Raw genomic sequence first — 24,217 nt, forward strand, 5'->3', positions numbered from 1 at the left:
AAGACGCTGATTTACAATTCACAGTACCAAACTCTCTTCCTAAAGTTCTGAGTCAGCAGGTCAGGGGGAGGGGCAGCTTTTTTTTTTTTTTTTTTTTTTTTTTTAAACAAACCCTACAGGTGACTGTTAACTTCCGGCAAGCTAGAGAAACACTGCTCAGGAGCAGTAAGCCCCGTAACGGGCTGTGCGTTCGAATCACTTAAGGAGATTTATAAACCATATGGGTTCATAAGCCCCATACTCAGACCTACTGAGTCAAATCCTCATGGTGGGGATGTATGTGGTGGAAGGTGGTGCTGAGCCCAAGCAGGCTCAGGAACCTCAGCTCTAGTTGGTCCCTGGACCAAACATGAATAAGCCATGTCCAACTTCACCCAGGTTCCCTCCCTGGTAGTTCGGGCTGGCCAGGGCCCGGGGGCCCAGATGGCTATTATGGGCACCAGGTCACTCACTGCTTGACATGTCACCAACATGGGACAGAGTGCTTTGCGCACTGAAAGTCCGGTTCCTCTAAGTAAACCTGTAAAGTATCAGCTCCATGAAAGCCGGGATGATTCTGTGTTCTGCTCACTGCTGTCACATAGGAGGTTCAACAAATATTTATTGATAAAGTAATGGATGAATGACTTAATACATGAATTAGTAGAGTCGGCACTCTGTATCCACAAATTCCACATCTGTGGATTCAACCATGGATCTAAAAAGTTTTTTTTAATTCCAGAAAGTTTCAAAAAGCAAAACTTGAATTTGCCACAGGCCATCAACTATTTACAAAGCATTTACATTGTATTTACAACTATTTACATGGCATTTACATTTGCATTAGGTATTAGAAGTAATCTAGAGATGATCTAAAGTCTACAGGAGGATGTGCATAGTTATATGCGGATACTACACCATTTTATATAAGGGACTTGATCATCCACGGATTTTATTTTGGTATCTGGGGGTGGGGGGTCCTGGAACCCATCCCCAGTGACTGTATAACTAAAATCCATTAAATTGGAGTATGACTGTCAGACAGATGTGTGAATCTTTAGATTTATTTCTATGGCCAACAAGCCCTTTAACAAGAACCCTCTAACTTGAATAATCAATATGAAAATCACTACTATTTTAATAATATTATCAATATGACCATTGACCAAATTCTATGTTTGTTTTTCACACATTATCTCATTCTATCTTTAAAATAGGCATGTGAGATAAATATAACTATCTCCATTGCGAAGAGGCTTAGAAAGATTATTTGCCCAAGATCACACAGCGACTAAGCAGAGGAACTTATATGTGAACGCAAGTTTCTAAAATCCATGCTTTTAACCATGCAGCCACTTTTACCTGGAAGATGGCCCACTGTGAAGTGAAAATTATACCCCAAATCAAATTAGCAATATTAAATCCAGGTGGATTGTTGCTGTCATTCTAAGGGCTTCTGATATGGTCTGGAGTTTCAAAAGGTACAAGAGCATTTAAAGAAACCTAGGAAGGATGCTGAGCGTGATGGTTAAGTAACACATTTATTGAGTATTGTACCTCTTTTGTGACAAGGGCCCTTGAGGAGGTTTAAAATCTAGTTGGGGAGATAAAACATGAGCAGATGAAAAATGCATCATCAGATTTATCCGAAGTAGTCCACGGACGTTGCCAGATGGGTAACCGAGAAGCCCAGTGCAAGGGGTAAACAGATCCTGTAGGGAGGGTGGGAGAGAGGCTTCCTGGAGGATGTGGGTTAAGCTTGGACATGAAGGATCACAAAATGTAGAAATAATAGGTAGTAGAGCATTCCAGATCAAGAAATGGTAAGAGCTGGAGCAGAAAAGTCAGTTTGAAGACAATCCATAAGCAATATATTGTTTATGTTAATTTTCATTATATCATTATGATCATTATATACGTCCACTGTAGAGAAAATAGAAGACACGAATAAACATACATATACATATACATCCTCTATACATCTTCTATAAGCCAACCACTCAGAGATTCCTTTTGATATATATTCTTTCAGGGTTTATTCTAAGCATATTTGTGTGTGTATTTATTTAGACATATGCATATTTGTCTACATGCATTTAATTTTATATGTATAAATTTATAGATGCATATATGTATCTTGATATATGCACAGATTCGTATATATACGTTTATAAAATACGAATAATGTTTGTGGAGCCCAGTGAGAAAGATCTCAAGGCAGCAGAGAAAAACTTTTCACAACCTCAGGCTCAAAATTACCATCTCTCCTTTGTCACCCCCAAATCCACACCCAGTGAACGCACTAAAAATGATAGTGTGGAAGATTATTTAATGACATAGAAAAACATTCTAACAGGGTGTTGAGGGAAAAAAAGCAGGTGATAGTATCTACTGTGTAATCCCACACATGTACTTAAAGATGTATACGTGTGTATTATAAAATTCAGAGAAAAAAGACTGGAAGGAAAATCTCAAAAAGAACCTGGGAGTACAACCCTTGGGGGATATTTTCTTTTTCATGCTTTTATGATTTTCTGAATTGCATGCATTATTTTGTAATCTGAAAAAAATCGACACCACGAAACATAAGCAATATAAAAGCAGACGAACTCAAAACGGTCAGCGGCGTTCTGGTCAAGACGCATCCTAGGTTTTTTACACAGCTGAAACCGAATTAACATTGACCAGAAGACAGAGAAAGCAAAGCACTTCTGTTTGGCTAAGACCTGACTTCCAGGCTTTGAAGAGTATCCGCCTTTGAGGGGCCCAGCGGGTGGGTCAGGCGTAGGCAGGGCAAGGACGCCCTGATCGCTAGAGGCGGGTGGGGGTCAGGACACTCTTCCTCCGGCCCCGCCCGCCGCCACCATCTTAACGCTGCCTCCCACCGGCTGCAAAGCGCCCGCGGTCTAGACCTCCAGGCCGTGGGCTGCCCCCGGCGCCCCGCCCCCTCGGCGGCGTCCCCACTCGAGCGAGCCGGGCTGCCGGCGCCCGGGGCCGGTGGGCAAAGCCCTCGGCTGCCCGCCGCCGCCGCCGCGAGCAGCTTTGTCATGCCCGGCGCCGAGCACTTCTTCGCCAAGTTTCACCTTCGGTGACACAACTTTTCCGTGTTTCTTTTTTCGGCAGCCGCCGCATCACGAGGCTCATGAGCACACAGGTTTGTAATCAACCCGCCAGCCGGATCCGCGGCGACTGAGGGACGCCGGTTAACCGGGCCGTTCGGCGCTCCCGCCCGGGTCCCAGCTTGTCGGGTCCCAGTGAGTCGGAAAACAAAAGCTCCCGCGAGCGAGAGCCACGAGGAGCGCCCGGAGCGAGAGCCACGAAGAGCGCCGGCCCCGTTTCCAGGAGAACCGCTCACATTGCTCCCAAGGCTCCGAAAACCACGCGCAAATCCAAGAGCTCTTGGAAGTCTTTTCAGTAAGCCCCCCAAGGGAAGAGGCGAGCACACACACGGAGAATCAAAGGCAAAAGAAGCAGGTCAATTCACAATACTTTCAAAGTCGTGGTTGAAAGAAGATTCTTAAAATAGCTATAGGCATATTCAAGAACTGCGCTCAGCCTGCCTTTCTTTAGCTTGTTTACTTCTACTTTTAACAGCAAGATAAATATTTGAAGAACTCGATCTGTTTACTGACCCCCCAGTGCAAGAGCAGGAAACATGCTACCTACATAATTTGGAGGGATTTTTTGAGAACTGGGTTTCACATTTGTTATTAAACTTACCTATAACCACGCGATAGACCCGTCACTGTTCATTACGGCTGTTAAAACTAGGTTCTGCAGCACCAGAGAAACACTGCATGAGTCCTAACTTAGAGAACTATAATTAATAATGCTCGTTCAAGGCGTATGTCTCTGTTAACAAGATATATTTTTTGGAAATATTATCTAACTGAAGGCAGCATAAACAGTATAAGAAATAAAGCTCGCACTTTATTTTTCCATTTAAAATGAGTTACACAATAAGGAGTGAAATGCTTCTTCCATGGAGCTACATGTTATGGGGGGGATTTCTTTTACTGAAGTTATAGCTATCAAGGGAGAAAATCCAGAAATGAGAATCCTCCAATGAGCCCAGCATACCCTAAGGAACCCTATTCACTTAATGAAAACCACTGACATCTGTAGACAAGAAAAGGAAGGTGGCAGAACAGGAGAGAAAAGGAGGGAGGGAGGGAAGGAGGAGAGGGTGGGATTGAGAGAGAAAGAGAAGGGAAATGAGACAGATGATTCTGATGAGAGGCAGACTGAAAGCATATGCCATGTAATGGAAAAAATAAATAAATAAACAATTGGGAGTTTTACCCAGTTGTGAATTAAGAGGAAGTGTAATCGATAGAACACAGGTGAAACAAGCTCCCAGACTCAGTTCTGGGGAAGAAATACCATTATTTTCAAACTGGCAGATGCTTACATCTTGAAAGTCAGACTCATGGCCAACTGAGGGGAGATGCACTTTGGAAGTACAAGTGAGAATGTCCAAGGCCAAAGAGGAAGGAAAGGGCACTCCTAAGGCTTAAGGTAGGACTGGGTTTCTCTCCTCTCTGCCGGGGCACAGCACAGTGCCTGAGATGGATAAGTCACTCAAGAAATCTGTTCGGAGATCTCTTCGGCTGCACAAAGATCACAGCCGTGGAGCAATCATGCCTGTATAGGCAAATTCTTCCTAGTCATGTCCACGTTGGCAAACGGCAAGTAATTTGGTCCTTGTGCAAACCTGGATTAGAAAAGAATCAACTGGGCTTCCCTGGTGGTGCAGTGGTTAAGAATCCGCCTGCCAATGCAGGGGACACGGGTTCGAACCCTGGTCCGGAAAGATCCCACATGCGGCGGAGCAACTAAGCCCGTGCGCCACAGCTACTGGTCTCAACCCGAGACTGTTTTCTTATCTGTCAAATGGGAATAATAGTAGTATGTATATCTATCTTGGATAGCTTGAGAGATATTTCATGTCAATCCCTGGCATATGGTCAGTGCTCAAAAAAACTATTGCTGTTACCGAATGCAAGTTCGTGTGCCGACGTCAGAGTTTGGAGCACAGAACCCCAAACTCCACAAAGGGCTTCAGCAAAGCATTTTTAAAGGCCAGGTTGGGGGGGGGGGGGTCACAGGGTGTGTGATCAGCTCAGGCACAATTCTCTTGATGGTGAAGTAACAGGGCAATTAACTTTATCAATCCTTAGGCGCCAGAAGGTCTGGGGGCTCCTGATCATCAAGTAGTTAACTTCTTCCATTGCTGGTGGTTTTTAGCATCTGAAAAACTCAGGAAATATGCATGAGATACTATTGTCTGAGTACTTCAGAGAGGAACTACAGCAGAGGATATGGGGGAGGGGTCTGTCCCCGGCAGGCCCCGTAGGGTCCCGCTCGGGTTACATTATTTTTAAGATCCCAACCAAAAGTACTTCCCCATCCTATCTAGATGTCGGAAACTCAACCACTGACATTAATTCCCTGGAGTTAAAGCGCTGCCTCTGGCAATCCTTAGTTCAATGCCAGGCGCTGTGCCAGTAATTTGGGACCCACTAGCTGTGTGACCTCGTACAAGCTACATAATCTCCCTCAACTTCAATTTTCTCATCTCTGAAGTCCATAAATACTATTCACTATTTCATTTGGCTGTCATAAGGACTAAATGAGATATATATAAAAATCATGCATGCCTAGTAAATAGTAAGTGCTCCATAATTTAGAAGCTACTAGAATGATAACAATAATAACTATGATCATTATTGTTATTAAGGATGAACAAGACGTACCCCGGCTTAAAGGAATTCCCTACCTTGCCTACATCATTCAACAAATACTCCTTATGGGCTGCCAAGTACAAGACCCTGTTGAGTGCCCTAGGTTGGGGCAGGGTGGGGGTCTTCCAAGAAACCAGATGCCAAGACAAGAAGAAGGGCTGTCAACCGGGAAAGGAAGCATGCTGACCTGGAGAGGTGGCTAGGTCTCAGGGACCAAGAGTGCATCCTGCAAGATTCCATTTCCATTCAATTCAATAAAGGGAGAACTAAAATATGATGACAGAAATCAAAATAGTAGTTGCCTTTGAAGGGGGAATGATTAGAAAGGGACACAAGAAAACTTTCTGGGGTGATGAAAATATTCTATCATGTGGGTGTAAACATTTGTCAAAATTCGTGGAGATGTACACCTAGGATTTGTTCATGTTGTATATAATCTTCAATTACGCAAAAGGAAATTGGGTCCGTACCATTTTTTTTTTAATAACTCTTTTATAATTCGGCCTCTGACCAGGCCTACCTTTCACCAGAAGATTTTTTTCTTTCTTCCCAGGCCCTACTGACAGGGTCCCTAAAGGACAGACATGTATACCTGAGAATTCCTTTGGGCAACAGTGATTGTCCAAACCAAATCTGAAGTCTCTGCACAAGGCTGAGAGCAGGCAGGCCAAGCAAACGCCTCAGCTCAGCCCAGCCCCAATGCACCCGCTGGAACGTCAACCTAAACCTTACACCAACATAAGCCAAGGGTGCTGCCACAGTTTAAAAGACTCAGCAAGGACACCTACTACCCTCTGCCCACTGCCTGTGGGGAGGGTCTTAGCCAGTGACACTAATACCATTTCCATTTGAAAATCAATGCTAAATGTAATTTACAAGGGCAGAGGCATGAGAACTGCTTAACAGCAATCTCAACGTACAGTAATTGTAATTTAGGCTTAATGTTTATTACAAACCCAGATCCCTAATAACACAGTCCTTCACATTTCCGTTGTGCCCCAAGAATCAAGAACTTACCTCTTTTCTAATATAAAACTCCCATTTTCAGGATTAATACCCTGGAAACAAGGCTTTAGAGAAAAACAAATGGCCATCCAATTCAAGGAGAAATTAGACCTGCAGGCTGGAGTGGGGGGCATAATGATTACTATTTCACTTTCTTTAGGAAATTAGTGCCATTTACCCCGAAATCCACACCCCTAAGAAATGTTTCATCAAGATATGGCTTTCACCAAAGTGATAAAATGCCACGTTTTAAAATGTCAGAAATCTCACTCAAGTGAGTTTGTAGAACTGGTATATCACAAATAGATAAGCTACATCTCGAGTTGGTGAGGACTGACTCGGATGAACCACGCACGCCACACAGGACAACGAGCCTGAAGTCCACTCCTCAGCCTGTGCTGAGAAATCCTGCTGCTAACGAGTCTTCCGGATCCTCTGGACAGGGAAACGGTAAATGGGTGGCTGCAGACAATGATTTATGCAGACATTTGTCTTCTCTGCTAATTGCTAAAGCTATATTTATGTGCCCAATCTCCGCATTCCAAAGACCACGTTAAGCTTAGCACGGTAATAGACATGGAGGATCCCCTCCACCTACCACACTTTAATTCATGGGAGGTTTTTTTTCCCTCTTTGAATTGTTTAATCTTGGCAATTATCCTGTATTCCTTTCAAATTTCTCAGCTCCAAAAATACAAGCCATTAATGAAGCAGACACTAGACAGCCCTTTTATTGGATATATTTGAAGAGCTGCAACACATTTCGGTTGTTCTGTGTTGATTGTAATTCCCAGAATGAGGAGTTGATTTGAACATAAAACAGCACAGCTGCAAAGAGACCTGGAATGTTAACAGTTTCCTCTCCCTAGTGACTGCCTCACAAATCAGCCCTCCAGCTTACCACCCAGACCCTGACTCCAGTTCTCTCCCAGTTCCGGCCCTGTGCTCAGGGCCACCATACATGTCCCTGCGCACTAGGCATGGACCTCAACCCCACAGCTCACTTTCTGCTCCTCACTCACTCATCCTGCAACATCCTTTCGGACTCCAACCTCCCTCACACCTCCAGCCCGAGGATGCATCCTAACGCCTTGTAACAATTTGAACTGTACTGGCAAGAGACTCAGAGGAAGCAGAACTAAGAAGATACAGCACCCCTAACCCGCATCCCACTCCTGCTCCAGCCTGTCAGTAAAGAAGCTGCACGCCACTGGAAATAATAATGACGAGGATGTGGGGACACTGTGAACTCATCTTCTGCACCTAGCCCCAAGAACAGACCAACGCTTCTTATTAGAGATCTCCCTGGCCACACCCCCTCACTGAGGCTGTGATCACCATCTCGGCCACGGAAGCAAATCTGGGGCTTATGACACTCCATAATACCGTACTGGTCCATGGTGACTTATTCACCAGGTGAAAAAACAAGCTCCTATATGAGTAATAGGGAGATTATGATTGCTAGTTTTTTTTTCTCTCTTTTTTCCCAATTTATTTATTTATTTTGGCTGCGTTGGGTCTTCGTTGCTGCGCGCGGACTTTCTCTAGTTGCGGCGAGCGGGGGCTACTCTTTGTTGCGGTGCGCGGGCTTCTCATTGCGGTGGCTTCTCTGGTTGCGGAGCACAGGCTCTAGGCGCGTGGGCTTCAGTAGTTGCGGCACACGGGGTATCGGTAGTTGTGGCTCGCGGGCTCCAGAGCGCAGGCTCAGTAGTTGTGGCGCACGGGCTTAGTTGCTCCACGGCACGTGGGATCTTCCCAGACCAGGGCTCGAACCCGTGTCCCCTGCACTGGCAGGTGGATTCTTAACCACTGCGCCACCAGGGAAGTCCCTGACTGCTAGTTTTTAATAAGAGGTCACCAACATCATGACTTCCTGTGGGTGAAATACCTCTAAACACGTGCTTCACCTGGCCCAAGTCTGAGAAAGACACTTGACGGAGGCGACTGCAATAATCCACCAAGACCAAGATGAACTTTTGGAATGGCCTTCCGGGTTCATGACTTGATACGCTGGCTGCCTGACCACAATGCCCTGTCCTTCTTAGGTATGGTTAGAGAGGCTACTGGAAAAGGCCAGGAAGGGAACTGGAAAAGGCCAGGAAGGGAGCTGAAAACGAGCTGCACCCATAAATGCATGTGTGCAATGTAATCTGTTACAGCAACAGCTGTGCAAGTGGCTGACGTCTCGGACTATGCGTGGAACTGTCCTCCACTGCCCAGCAGCCAGCAGAAACCCAGCCTGACGTTAGTGCTGGCCGTCTCAGAGAGAACCCACAGCCCACATGGCCTTTAAACCTGCCCAGATGTGATGGCTCAGGCTAACCACAAGGGAAGGGGTTGCTGAAAAAACACACCCAAACCCAAACCCAAACTCCAACTACAAACCAAATAACAGTTTTTCTTTTTTTTTTTTTTGGCCACACCACGCGGCATGTGGGATCTTACTACCAGGATCAGGGATCGAACCCGTGCCCCCTGCAGTGGAAGCGCAGAGTCCTAACCGCCGGACCGCCAGGGAAGTCCCAAACCAAATGACGGTTTTGAAATCGAGAATTGGCTAGGACTTTCACTCAATCTACAAACGATTTGGTTTTATCTGTAACAGGTTACACAGTCTCCGAATGCCACAGGAACACGGTTGCGGTAAACCAGACACAGCCTTAACTGAGTGCTTTTCCAACAGAGAACTGCTGAAAAGATCTTATGTGACAAGGTAGAGAAGAGAGTCAAAGCTAAGTGAATATCTGCTTGAACCACCAAATGTTATTCTTCCCTGAAATGGAAATAGGTCCTCCTGTTCAGGAGCTGAGTGCCCTAAACTATATATTCATCTGCCAATTTAAAAGTTTATGCATGGGACTTCCCTGGTGGCGCAGTGGTTAAGAATCTGCCTGCCAATGCAGGGGACACGGGTTCGAGCCCTGGTCCAGGAAGATCCCACATGCCGCGGAGCAACTAAGCCCATGCACCACAACTACTGAAGCCCGCAGGCCTAGAGCCCATGCTCCGCAACAAGAGAAGCCACCGCAATGAGAAGCCCGCGCACCGAAACGAAGAGTAGCCCCCGCTCGCCGCCAACTAGAGAAAGCCCACAGGCAGCAACGAAGACCCAATGCAGCCAAAAATGAATTAATTAATTAAATAAATTTTTTAAAAAAGAGTAGATGTTAAAGAACTTAATCTAAAAAAAAAAAAGTTTATGCAAAGCCTAAATACACAAAAGATGATTTGCTGCTCAAGAGGCCATTTTAATACTTTCAAACACAATCAAGGTTCCCCTCCCCCCTCCCAAAGAGGACAGTCTATCTTGTCTGGCTATGTTACTGAAAAAGGTTATAGAAAACATCATTGTTCATCACTGGTCTTAACCTCAATGAGTTGAAGAACATCATTTAAAAAGACAAAGAGCAATTTATATGCTCTGAAAGCCATATTTCATTAAGCAGCACAAAATAACTAATTACCTGCTACCTATGCTTTAGAAAGTCTAGAAACACTGTATTCTGTGATAATCTCCTATGCAGTTATGATAGGCTGTGAGCATCAACCCCAGGTGATGGGGTGGGAGGCCGAATTTCAACGAGCAGTAGGCTCTGAAAACAGATTATGAAATTCATTCAAACTGTTGCTAAATTTTGACTTGATTCAATCATTTGTCACACCATCATTCAAAATTAAGTGTGTATGTTCAAAGTACCTAATAAATGTTCAATCCTGTATCTGTTGCACAGTGTGCTCCTGAGTCACTCAGCTTAAAAAAATCCAAAAATGACCTATACATAGGAAATCTGTAAATAACCCAACCTCTCCATGAATATGGTCAGTAAACTTTATTAGTTAAAAATATAAATAGACTTGGTATCTTTCATCTCTAACATAAAAAGTAGTCTTTAAAATTTAGTCACACAAGACTTTTAACATATTTACCTGAAAGGGTAAAATACTAACGGCTACTAGGCATTCACTGTTTTGAAAATACTCTATATTCAACAGCCAACAGAAAGGCAGAAATGGGACTCGGGCTCTTAGCAGCCATAAGATTCCCATCTCCTCGGGAAAGTAAACTCCCTTCTTAAAAGTTGCCTTGTAAAATTAATTTATTCTAATTACAACCATAATTCCAAATGCTAATTACACAATTCATACAGAGAGGTATTTGGTTTCAAATGTGGTGAGTCAACATAAGAAAATGTTATGACATATGCCTAGTAAAAATTTTCATTATCGAGTGACAGAAACTTGTCCTAATGTTTCCAGACTTCTTACTCCGTGCTGGACAATTACAAATTATATTCCTAGAACAGCATCTCATTTTCTGTGAATGAATTTGGTTGCAGGGTCCTCCCAAAGGTAGCCTGAAATAAGCCTTAGGTAACCACCTGATGGAAATCAGGGACCAAAGTTCCAGAAACAAACTTGAAATACTCCCAGATGCAAAAGGGGAATCACTTGCCTAGGTCAATTTGGTGCTACCATCTTCAATTGTATTCACCTGTCTGGGCCCTCAACGGAAAACAAGACCTTCTAACGACCCGGAAGTCACTTTCTCTTATCATACGAATGCCTGTTTAAAACGCACAACAATTAGGAAAGCTCTGGAAAAGTGTAGCAGGAGTTCCACTTTCCGGGTGACCGTTTCAATTAATCTGTGCGCCTCAAACAGCCTGCGGGTATCAGTGGGTCCGAAGGGGGTGACCTCTAGCCTTGAGGCAGGCCGATGGCAACACTGACCCTTAGTACAGCAGATCTAAACGCCCCACAAACTTCTGGAGCCTCTCGTCGACGCTTCGCCTAGTTGGAAGAGAACCGGCTCCATTTAGAAACAAGGATAAAGGCCCTGAGCTGAAGACTTTGACAACTTTCCGCGGGGGAGGGCTGACGCTGCCCTAGAATCTCCCGGGAAAGAAAGCTCTGAGAGATGGGGAGAGGCGAGAAGGAGGAGATGAGAAAAAGGAAGAGGGAAAGGAGTGGGAGGGAAGGGAGCCTCAGGGCTCAAGGAGGAATCGGGGCCCCGTGAACGAAGGCTGGGGCTCCCCCCACTGCAGCCCCACTTCTGCAGCAGCGTGGACCCGGCGTGGGTCGCTGCGGTTCAGCCTGCCTGGGGCCCTCCGGGCCGGTCCAGCCCACTCCGGCGTCCGCTCTGTGGCCACTCCGGACACTTGCAGCTAAGGCACCTGCCGTTTCCCCACGGCTCTACCACACCCCCTCTTCTGTGCCTCTCTCTGCACCCAGGTCTCCAAGGATGCTGTCTCCAGCTTACATTCCGGAGCTAAGCCGGGTCCTCAGCACGGCCACGGCTAGGACTGGTAGGGGTCGAGGGGACGCCCCTTCCTTCTCCCGAGTTCTCCCGGGCCCGAGCCCTGCTCCGCTGCGCCTCCCCAGCCCGCCGGTGGGAGGCCCCAGGCCGAGAAGCGCTCTCCGGGGGACCGGCGGCCGGGCGCCGCGGGCCAGATGGCTAAACCCCCCCAGAGTGGAGGGAGGGGACTCTCCCCTCCCGCGGGGGCCCGCTCCTGCTGGGCACTGGTAGCAAGGGGACAAGAGCCTTTGTTCTCCCGGGGCTCGGCGAGGCTGCGCTGCCGACGCGCAGCGCGGGCGGCGCCGGGGCACCGGGATCGCTCACTTTTGCACGCGGCGTGTGGAAGGTTGCAAGCTCCTGCCTTCTGGGGAGGGGACGTAGAGAGTTGGGGAGCAGGGGGGGCGTGAGGGGGAAAGGAGCGTGGGGGGAGGGGTTGTGCGTGTCGGCCAGGCTCTTTGTTTGCATTGGGGGCGGGGAGAGGGTGGTGGAAGGTGGATTCGAGCTTGGGTTCTAAGAGTGGGGCCGATTCCTGAGTATGTCACCATGTTGCACCCGCGCAGCACACATATGCACACTCGCGCACACGCACACACAGGCACTCGCACGGAGAGGGGGCCGGCCGGTGGCAGGCAGCGCTGTTCCCGGCGCTCGGGGCTGCAGCAGCTTCGTCTGCCCGCAGCGCCACCCCGGTGCGTCCAGAGGGGGAGCGAAGAGGCTGGAGGCACTCGCGGGGCGACAATTCCACGAGGAAGGAGGGAAAGTGGTGCAAACCCAGGCCCCCCAGCGGCCCGGCCCCCGCCTTTCTCGCCGGGGTCGCAGAGGTCACGGGCAGCTTAGGCTCCGGGAGGGAGGCCGGGAGCCGCCGGAGTGCGGCGCGCACGCGAGCGGGCGAGGGAAACCAAGGGAAGGGAAGCAGGCGGACTCGGCGGGCGGGCTTACCCTTAGAAGCATCTTTCTCCTCTTTGGGTTTGGTCACCTTTCCACTCATAGATCCCAGCTTGCTTGACAAGGTTCGGCCAGGAGACGGAAGTCCTCGCCGAGCGGGCCGGACTTGGGAGAGTGCTTAGGGCGGCAAGTCGCGACCGCGAGCTCCCCTCGGCGTGGCTCCGGGCAGAAGCCGCTTTCCCCAGCGCTGCCGCCGCCGCCGCTGCCTACGAGAGTGGGGAGGAAAGGAGAGGGGTGAAGGAGGAGCCGCTGCCGCCGCCGCCGCCGCCGCCGCGAGCCCGAGCGGCCGGCCGCGGGAGGAGCCGCTCGCCTGGCTCCAGAAGTGCAGAGACAAAGCGGCGCGGCGCTCCCTCCGCGCCCCGCGCCCGCCGCTCCTGCCCACCCCCGCCCGCCCGCGGAGAGCCGCGCTCGCCACCCCCGGGGCCGCCGAGAGGTGCGGCTGGGACTCCCCGGCTCGGCCGCCGGCCTCCCGGGGCTCCGCACCGGCCGCTCGCCGGGCCGGCGCGGGCCGTGAGGGGAGTTGCCTGGGTGGGCTGCCCGCGCGCCAGCGGGCCGCTTCCCCCGCCTCTCCCCATCCGCTGCGGGCCGCCAACTCCATCAAAATAAAACCCCGAGGAAGGTTAAAAAAAATCAAAACAAAGACGAAAATATTCACTTAAAAATAACGAGCCTCCCCGAAAGGGAAATGTTTGAACATGTGATGAGCAACGTGTGAGCCTGTTACACCGCAGAGCCGCGCAGCTCCTCGCCCGCGGAGAATCGAGAGGGGAGGGTCGCCTCTTTCTTTCTACTGAACCAATTTTCAGGTTCCTATAATTTTGCCAAAGGGGGGTCCCGAGCTGCTGGCGAGCGGAGGAGCGGGACGCGACGGCCCTTACCTGCTCTCTCCGTCTCCCTACACCCACACCCCCTTGAAGCTCGCCCGCTCCCTCGCTTGCGCTCTCCTTCCAAAGAACTCTCGAGTCCCAGAGAACCGCGATTCGGCACGGCGGCGCATTCTATATAAACGACAAGGTGTGGGCACGCGGGGGGCGGGGGCCGGCGAGGGCGGGGCCGGCACAAAGCCGCCGGCGGGCTGTAGTAAAAGGAGAGCTCGGCAGGGGCGCGCCGACGTCAGCCGCCGGGTGGCAAAACCCAGGCGAGCCCAGAGGAGTGCGGGCGAGCGTGTCAGCCTGGCGTCCCCCGGCCCCTCCGGGGCAGGCAGGGCCCGCGGACGCCGCCGGAGCGGACTCGCACTGTCGGCCGCCGAGATCGAAGCCCGGCGCCCCCCGTCCCCCCTCCCCGCTCCCGTTACCCACTCTGATCCCGGCGCCCGCCTTCCCCGCAGCGCTGCCTGGGCCCGCGCTGGTCGCCACCTACACTTTGGGGACTCCGCTGTTGGCAAGTGCCTGCACCGAGCGTTGGAATCTCAGTCCCGGAGTCGGCGACTCCTCGCCTCTGGCCAGCTGCCCAAGTTGAGACTGCCGGACTCTCCGTGAGAAGGGCGCGCGGGGATCTGGGTGTCAGTAGGGCAGAGAGTGAAACTGACCGCGGCGGCTGCCACCTCCCACCCCACCCCCACCCCCGCACGCAGGCCCCTCCTCCTAGGGCTGGTCGCTCTGGCTGGCAAACTAGGCGCAGAGTGCCCACCACCCGGGATGGCCAACCCCAGACAAACGGAGTGAGGTGGGACTGGGGGCGAGCGCTGGAGAGGGATTAAGGGATCGACATGTCGCCTGGGGCACGCTAGTGACAAAACAGGGAACGTCCCTGAAGATTTGAACTAAAAGGAAAACTGCTCAGAAATTGTACAAGAGAGGGGCGGATGGGGAAGAAGAGAGAGCCTGGGAAAGGGAAGGGGGGACAGGGTAGCCCTGGGACATCCTGGGAAAACCCTTTCCGCGATGGCCCTTTCTCGGCGCGCGGATACCCGGAAGCCCGGCGCTCTGCTGAGGGACTGGGGTCGCCGCTGTCAGGACTTGGTCCTCAGAGCGGCCCATTAATCAGACCATAGGCTCCAGCCTGGCGGTGGAGACGCGGCAGCGACTCCCATGAAGAAAATCCGTTTCCCCTTGTCCCACCCAACTCCACCCGCTCCTTAATTCGGTTTCGTTAATGGCATTAAACCAGGCGAAGAAATTATGTAGATGGATTAGTCCTACTGAATCCCAGGCGGTGACTCAATTACAAGAGCCTGCTGTGGCTTTCAAGACCAGGAGGGTGGGCTGCCCCTGCCTCCAGCCCGGGTCTAAAGGTCGGCAACCCTCTAAATTCAATTTGCAGCCTCTGTCCTTGGTCTGCGAGGAACTCCAGGCCTATTTTTCTTGTAAATAATATCTAATAATCTGGAGGTTGATGACACAATGTGATTATCCAACCCAAGTTTAGATCATTAGTATCAGTACTCTGGGAAAGAAAGAATTTCTCTTCAAATGACCGGAATTCAAAAGGGGTGGAAACTTGGGTGGGTTTAGAGGAAAGATGAAGGGGAAAAGGGGAAAGAGTCCTCAGTTTACACCCAATAATACTCAGTTACTATGGATTTAGCACCTACCCTGTGCCAAACAGTGTGCTAAATGCTTTACATCATTATCTTATTTCATCTTCACAGCAGTCCTAGGAAGTGTTATTTCCATTTTACAAATGAGGAAACTGAGGCTCAGAGAGGTTAAGTAACTTGCCCAGAGGTCACACAGCTCGTAGTGGTGGAGCCTGGATAAAAAACTAGGAGAGCCAGGATAGGAAACCAGGTGGGTCTGTCTTTTCCGTGCTCTTCTATTAGACCACATGGTCTCTCAACACTCCTATCAGCCTGTTAAAAAGAGGGGGGAAGCACATTTTCACCGAACCTATCTGCCAATCTTGAACCCCTCAGTCTTTTTAAACTCCCTTAACTCAGCACAAACACACACACACACACACACACACACACACACACACACACACTCCTCTCTTCTGTACACATAACATTTGCTTTGTCTACATAACTCCAGTAAGCAACAAGACCCTCTTTCGGGAGAAGGGTCAGTCTCTGTCTTGGGGGTTATTAAGCATGGTGTCCATCCTGAGTATCTCAGCTTTCCTGACACACTAAGATTTCCAGGGAAGTTTTCTGCACAGAGAAGACTCCCCCATCCCGCAAGCCCTATCACCTCTGGCACCTCCGGCACAGGTAACTTCCAGCTGGAAGCCAGATATCAACCCTGTTCCTTGAAGGACAATAATAGTTAACATATGACTAAACCTAGGTTAGTTAATATGATTGAGGTGAGTTGAAGAGATGTCTGCTTGGGAGTATTAGTGGACTCTGCCTGTCCATGAACGCAAAAAGATAAATTGTGTTTCTTCACCATAAACCACTCTGCCAAAGAAATAATCAGAAGATAAAGAAACTAGACATTTCATGCAAGAACAATATAGTGATGTGTGTTCATATGGGGGCAAATCTATGACATCATAAAGGCATTCATGCCAGATACCAAGGATCATGAATATTCAAGGACCAGGACAAGCAATCTCCTCTAAACAAAGCTTCTGAAGACCCTGCTAGGGAGGTCACGGGCAGCCTCTTTCATGAAAGGCACGGAGGCCTTCCCTTTTTCCAAGCCCTGTGAGAATATGAACAAAATGTCGTTGGTACTGGCTCAGAAAAAGGCACGGTCCAGCGTTCAGCCCCTGAGCTCCTTGGTAATTTGGGATGACCAGCCACAGGAAGGTCTGACATCTGAGTGAGGGTATTCAGAGGGTGGTCTTTTCCCCACCACCAAATGGACTCAGTCTGGAAGCATCTTAATGAAGCCCAGGCTTAGTCTGTAGCACTTCTCTGCCCCTCCCAGATCCTTCTGCCCCGTCCCACTGGGGTGGAAGCTCCTTCACTTTCACTCTAGCAATTGGTGCTATCTGATCCCTTCACTTCTCCCTGCCTTGTCACTATGGTAAAATGGTCCCTTCTGTCCTGTCTCTGTCCCTCCTATGAGAGAGAACTCCATACATCTGATACAACATGGGGCACAGGGATTACCCTGTATGGTCAGGTAACTCAGTCCTGGAATTAAAGCAATATTCTAAAACAAAAGGCTGCAAGGCCACGCCCCTAAAGAGGGCCTGGTTTTTTTCTGGAGGGAGGAGCTGAGCTTGAGTCTTTGGTAGGAAAGTGGGGAAGCTACTGAGAGTCTCATCCTCTTGGCCCTATCACCTCCCTGGTGTCTGTTTCATGCCAGTCCCCAAGTGTCTCAAGACACCAGCCTCTGGATTCCAGGTTTGCTCATCCTCCAGCAGCTCTGAGCAATGCTTCTGGGCAAGATGCCACTCGGTTCCATTGTCTGCGTGGGAGGGTAAGGGTAGGGTGAGTGGGGCCGTGGAGGACAGATACACTTAGGGCTTTTTCCTGGCAGGTTTGCACTGGCTGAGTGTAGAGCCATTGTCATCAGAAACCACCAAATTAGACGTTTCAGTGACAAGACTGCTTCTCACTGGACCAAATGTGTTTTTCATTTGTGAAAGCACTTCACAGCAGAAAGCTGGTTCAGAAGGAGGCAGCCTGGCAAAAGCTACACTTCCAGCCAGGATACTTGAGATAAAGAAAGGCCCAAGGGGCCAAGATCTGGGAGTTGGAAGTCCCTTTAATTTTTAAGCTCACATCTCAGCACTTTGAATTTCGAGATCCAAATGCTAGAGCTCTGAAAGGACTCATTTCTGATGCAAACCCTACAGTGTTTATCTACATCATGACTTAAGACTGCCTTCTAGCAGGATCATAGGTGAGTTGGTGGATTTCTGTGACAGAAAAGTTGGGTAAAATATAATAAGACCCTACTGTATAGCACAGGGAACTCTACTCAATACTCTGTAATGGCCTATATGGGAAAAGAATCTAAAAAAAAAAAGAGTGGAAATATGTATGTGTATAACTGATTCACTTTATTGTACACCTGAAACTAACATGACACTGTAAATCAACTATACTCCAATAAAAATTTTTTTTTAAAAAGAGTTGGGGGCTTCCCTGGTGGCGCAGTGGTTGAGAATCTGCCTGCCAATGCAGAGGACACGGGTTCGAGCCCTGGTCTGGGAGGATCCCACATGCCGCAGAGCAACTAGGCCCGTGAGCCACAGCTACTGAGCCTGCGCATCTGGAGCCTGTGCTCCGCAACAAGAGAGGCCGCGATAGTGAGAGGCCCGCGCACCGCCATGAAGAGTGGCCCCCACTTGCCGCAACTAGAGGAAGCCCTCGCACAGAAACGAAGATCCAACACAGCCATAAATAAATAAATAAATAAATAAATAAATAAATAAAAAAGAGTTGGGTAAAATAATCTCCAAAGATGGTGACTGTGGCATGGCCATTGCGAGGTGGGCACTGACTCCTCCCCTTGATTCTGGGTGGCTTGTAACCGCTTCAGTGGTGGAAGTGATGCTCTATTCGTTTTAGGCTAGGTTAGAAAAGGCCGTGCAGCTTCTGCCTGGCCCTCTTAGGACGTTTGCTCTGCGGAAAGCCAGCCGGCGTGATGTCCGCTTACCCTCAGACCACCATGGTGGAGACGTGACATCTAGGCTCTTCAGCGGACAGCGCTAGCTGAGCTCCCAGACGACAGCCAGCATTGATTGCCAGTCAAGCAACAGACCCATCTTGGACATCTGGCCCAGTCAAACCATCAAATGACTGCAGCTCCAGGTGACATCTGACCTCAACCTTGTGAAAGACCCCTCAGTGGAGAACTACTCAGTGGCACCCTTCTCAAACTCCTGACCCATAATATTATGAGCAAAATTAAATGGATGCTTTTAGGTGCTACATTTTAGGGTAATAAGTTGTGCAGAAATCGTAACTGGAATAGTGACCAACAATTTCTCCTAATCCTGTATGCATATGCCACTCCACCCTCTAGAGGTAATGTCCTCTTAAATCCAGGCTGGCCTTGTGACTTGTCGTTACCAAAAGAATGTGGCCGAAGTGATGCTGTGCCAGTTCCCGGCCAAACTCTAGGAGACTTGGCAGCTCCACTTTCTTTCTGGCGGAAGCCAACCACCACATAAGAAGGCAGACACCTTGACACCCATGTTGCGAGGAAGCCCAGGCAGGAACGAGGGTCCAGAACATGACCACAGTCAAGCCATCCAGCCAGCGCCCATCCATTCAGCTGTGAGGCTCCAGAATTCATGGAGTAGAAAAGAGCCAACTTGGCTGCGCCCTGTCCAAATTCCTGACCCACAGAACTGTGAGTAGAACTGAGAGTAGGGAAAAGTTGTAAGACAGAGAGATGCCCACGATTTACCTGAAAACAGCTTAACGCTAAGATCTTTCCAATCTACACCAAACATATACGTGATTTTTCTGCCTCCCTTGAACTTGAACATTTAGACCATTGTGATGCAATGTTGGCACGCCTGTCGAGAATGAACATCTTTAAATGTTCTGTCACTTTCTTCTCTAGTGAAGGAGGAAACAAGGAGCGAGAACTTGTTCGAGGATTCTCCCAAACAAGGAACATCACTAGGCAGCATCTGCTCCCCACCCAGAGTCCCTATCAGTCCACAGCCTTCAGAATCTCCCGTGTCAAGAGGAAGCGGTCATCAAAGGTGGCCTTTTTCCTCACGGCACGCTCCTGATGTTCTCTACATCTGAAACAGAGGACCTAGCCATCGTCTCTCCCAGTAAATAACACCCAAAAGACTTTGGCCAAGGTAGGCCTCCAGAAGATTTTCAGATCCTGCTCTAGTGGTTACACTGCAATGCTAACAGAAAACACGTCAGGCAGAAAAATAGTATTTCTTACAAAATTCCTGGCTATAGCGGTGAATTGTTCGCACCCTCCCATTTGCCCTTGTCTTGAATCCTCAATGAGACTGTAAACTCCAAGGTGACAAGGACTGGGTTAAACTCTCCTAAGACTAACTGCCCCCATGCCCACTCCACGGTTTACACAGCGCCTGGCACATCAAAGGCGCAGGAAATAGTCTCATCATTGTAACACCATTTATTTAATCTACTGGCTTTCCTGCTCCGCACTAAATCGTTATCCAGATTATGCCATTTTATACTCACAGCAACCCTCTGAATTAGTGACTATTATTAGGTCCATTTTCCAGGGGAGAAAAGAAGCTCAGAGAGGTGAAACAACTTCCCCAAGATTGCAGTAAACGGACACACCCAGGAACGAGACTCAGGTAGGATCTTCTGTTTCCAAAGACCCTGCTCTTTCTACTCTGCGACACTGCATATTTTGTAAATGTTAGAAAATAATTAGTGGCTCTAAAATTTCTCTTTATTTAAAAATAAAGCCAAGCAGGGACTTCCCTGGCGGCCCAGTGGTTAAGACTCCACACTGCCAATGCAGGGGGCGCAGGTTCAATCCCTGGTCAGGGAACTAAGATCCCACATGCCGCAGGGCGCAGGCAAAAAAAATTAAAAAAAAAAATAAAGCCAAGCATTAGAGCGAAAACAGAACTCTCAGGGCTGACTGGGCTTTCATTCGTTTTCTGTCCATACCCGCCCCCCACATGGTAGACAGGGAGGTGTGCCAGCGGGATTCCCCTTCCAGGAAGGGCTTCCTATCCAGCTGTCAGGGGCCTGGCAGGGGGCAGCCTCTAGAGGTCAGCTCCTTCACGGTCTGCCTCAGCTGCAGAACCCTGACCTCACCGGAGGTCATGTCCTTCCTGGGGCGGCCCACATCCCAGTGAACGAGGCCTGGCCATCTGCGGTCAATGCAGGCTCTCTGGCAGAGGGCACTCACGCCACAGCTCCCCACCTGATGGGCCGAGGCTTTGATGCGCCTGCATCGCAGTTCAACTTCTCCCTCTGCCAAATCCCACGTCCTCCCTCTTCCTTTTACAGGTGTTGATCCCTAATGAGCATCTTCCAGCACAAACTCCATCTGCTTTCAGAGACCCCAGCCTGTGACTCCTCTCTCTTTCTCTCCAACACTGCCTGACTGCCCAGGCTTTTGGTAAAGAGAGATTCTGAGCATCTTCCTCTTCTTCTGGTGATTTAAGTGACCATCACTGTGTTGCTAGTGCCTTTTGCCTCCAAGCTGCTTGGAACCCTCTTTGGAGCGCCAGGGTTTGGGGCTTGGATTTATACCTGCCCACAGAGCCCGGATACCCAGCTGGTACTGTCTATAACAGTTACATTTTAGGAAAAGAGGAATAACTTGCAGATGGTCAAGAAATTCCAAGCTGGTTTCTAATGATGTGATGAGACACTTGTACCTGCACTCTCCTTACCTAGAAACTGTAACCCAGTTGGTGTGATTTTACCCGGCACAGAATGGATTTGCACCTGGCACACAGCTGGGGTGACGGTAAGCATCACACTGTTGCTGGTAGAGCTGTACCTGCCAGTCTGCGGCTGTGTTCTTCTCTAAGGGACTCACCATTCTCGGTTTCCCACTCCTGCAATTCTTCATTCTCCTCCGTTCCACTTCTCCCAGTGCAGCCTCCAGTGGTATTTTCCTTTCCATGCTCTCATCCCCTCTCCCACTACCGGGGTCTAGCATGACTGTTCCCTGTTACTTTTTTCTCCATATTTATTCACTCTGTTACATAAAGCCTCCCTTTTCCCTACATCACCCAGCCTGAAAGTTCAGGATTTACTGTGGTCTGCTTCTGGAGAGAGTATCTCAGATCAGTGATAGGAGAGCTGCCTCCCTGCCACTCAGCCAGCAAAAGAGGAGCCCCTCTGAGGGTCCCCACTTACTACGGAAGGAAAGAAGCAACAGCACCACTTTTCTTCTCCACAGGCAAGCACTAGAAGCATTGTCAAGGCGGCAAGACTAATGACCAAAAACAGGAGAGGCAGTTAATAGATGGTGCTTTATATAAATTGTCATTTCATACTTCTAACTGTCCTAAGAGTTAGATATTGTCACCCTTCATTTACAAATAATGAAAAGGGCTGAGAAAGAGAAATTTACCTGCCCGGGTAGCGGACAGCAGTAGAGGGATTTGAACGTAGGGCTTTCCGTTGCAAAAACCTATGCAGTTTGCACTGCCAGATGCTGACATAGTCAAGAAGGCTCACCTACCAGTCTTGGCACTGGGCCACAGGATTCTGGAAGAATCCATGACCAGTGCGTGAGTGATGCTGTGGCTTTGGTGTTAGTGGAGAGGACGTCTCTGAGAGCCGCGTCAAAGCACGCGCTCAAGAGAGCTACACACTGGGGCCAAAGGCAGAGGTCTCTCCAGAGGCCACTCCGCCACAGCCACAGTCCTACCCTGCTCCTCTTTGGTCTTCCTGCTGGGGTACTGAGCTCGACTGTCTGTGGTCAGCGCAGGTACCACTGCCACTCCTGACCAAGGTCAGGAACCAGGTTACCCAGAAGGCCCTTCGTTGTGTGGTTCCAGCTTAGAGTTTGCCACTGAGAGAAACAGACCTGGAAGGTGGGAATGAAGCAGAAGTCACTGTTCTCGGGACGCTGCGACATTCAGACAGTGTGACTTCACACATCTCTCTATGAGCTTCCTCTTCCGGGTCACCTTTTTCAGCGAGACATGGTGACTTCTCAGAATTCCAGTGAGTTCTGGCTTCCTCACCCCCTCCAATGCTTCAAGTTAGAGTCATTATGTAACAGGGAAGAGCTAAATCGGACTCCATGTTGGATCTGTTTCTTTGACTTTAACCTTTGCTTTTCGTTGCTCTTGTTATTACAATCACACATAACGGCCTGCCTCAGGGAACCCTGCCCCTCTGCCTGAATGTTGAACTAAAGTGCCTCTCTGTTCAGCTCACAGGGAGACGATCTGACCCTGCCCACCTGTGGCTGGCTGAAATTAACACACCCCCTCACAGAGGCTGGTCATTCCAGGAAATGTTTTGCAAGACTGATGGCCCTTTTTACTTTACTTCCTCACCACGTCTCCCTCTCTATTTTGCCTTTTTACTTACTTTACTTCCCTCTCTGAATCTATAAAAGAAACTGGCATCCAGACCCTGATAAGATGGTTATTTTGAGACATTAGTCTGCCATCTTCTCCGTCTGCCGGCTTTCCGAATAAAGTCGTCTTCCTTGCCTCAACACCTCGTCTCCGATTTATTGGCCTGTCATGCGGTGAGCAGAGCAAGCTTGGACTCAGTAACAGTTAGAGACATTTGATCCTCTGGCATAAACCTTCTGGACCTTCCCTCTCCTAGCTACTCCCACTTTTTATAAATATATACATAGATATGGTTACATAGATAGACAGACAGATCTCTTGTTGCTGCAATATTTCAGTAGTTCTATTTTCACGACTGCGCCCCAACTGATACAGGTTCCACCCTGAGCCTCATCACCAGCCCTGCGTTATTAAAGGGCGACTCCCTGGAAGTAATGTAACTAAGGTCCAGTCATCGAAAAGCCTTTCTTCTTTCTCTTTAGAAACCACAGAAGATTCTGGGAAGATGGTGACCTAAGCATAGGTTGTTTCCATTCTCAACTCCAGGCTGCCTGCCTCTCCTCAGCCAAAAAGCTACTGAGGTCTGCGGAGAAGACTCGGATGTGAGCGAAGCCCTAGGCATTGTGGGAGTCTCAGCAGAAAGAAGTGTTGTCGTGCCTTCTCCCTCGAGAGCTGAGCAAAGATGGGGAGGCAGCACCAGAAAGGCCCGGCCCAAGGGAGACCAGGAGATCGGGAAACAGTATCAGACCTGTATTGTCCGTCTCCTAGGCCTCCTACGGGCCAAGAAAGAATGAAGTAAAGGAGCAGAGAGGCACTCTGCGAGGAGACCTGGGAAGAGGGCGGCTTCCTTCAGGTACTTAGTTTCCCACCACTTGAGGGCCTCCTAGCCTCTGCGGAGCTCTCAGAGAACCCTTCCACCATGAGCTGACCGCTATGGGCCAACAACAAAATCCTTTATAACCATCTCTGTCCATCCAGCACCCAGTGGACAGATGATGAAGCAATGCATGTCTAAAGAAATAAACTGACTGGGGGATAACAAATGCCAACTTGAACAACCACAACAGCTATAACAACAAAATAGGAAATAGAGTCACAGATGTAGAGAACAAACTTACGGTTACCAAGGGGGGAAGAGGGGGTAGGGTGAGTTGGGAGATTGGGATTGACATATATACACTACTATGTATAAAATAAATAACTAATGAGAACCTACTGTACAGCACAGGGAACTCTACTCAATGCTCTGTGGTGACCTAAATGGGAAGAAAATCTTAAAAAGAGTGGATATATGTATACGTATAACTGACTCACTTTGCTGCACAGCAGAAACTAACACAGCATTGTAAAGCAACTATACTCCAATAAAAATTAATTTTTAAAAAAGGCGCTTACA

The 24,217-nt window shown here is 49.1% G+C and overlaps 1 protein-coding gene across 4 annotated transcripts in view; it reads right to left on the bottom strand.

Annotated features, from left to right (window-relative positions):
* FGF13 (fibroblast growth factor 13) overlaps nucleotides 1-24,217 on the bottom strand; it is a 523,122-nt gene that overhangs the window by 487,481 nt on the left and 11,424 nt on the right. Inside the window, exons 2-3 of one of the 4 annotated variants that reach the window (XM_059911317.1) lie at nucleotides 14,329-14,464; nucleotides 12,964-13,175 (exon numbers count right to left, since the gene is read on the bottom strand). In XM_059911317.1, the coding sequence (XP_059767300.1) occupies nucleotides 12,964-13,012 (49 nt within the window). In that variant the 5' untranslated portion in view covers nucleotides 13,013-13,175; nucleotides 14,329-14,464. Of the gene's footprint in view, nucleotides 1-12,963; nucleotides 13,176-13,847; nucleotides 13,894-14,328; nucleotides 14,465-24,217 lie in introns of those variants that run through there. The other 3 variants (XM_059911318.1, XM_059911316.1, XM_059911321.1) reach the window with 3 other exon arrangements.

Source organism: Balaenoptera ricei, chromosome X (genome assembly GCF_028023285.1).
Source record: "Balaenoptera ricei isolate mBalRic1 chromosome X, mBalRic1.hap2, whole genome shotgun sequence".
In the NCBI taxonomy this organism is placed as follows: domain Eukaryota; kingdom Metazoa; phylum Chordata; class Mammalia; order Artiodactyla; family Balaenopteridae; genus Balaenoptera; species Balaenoptera ricei.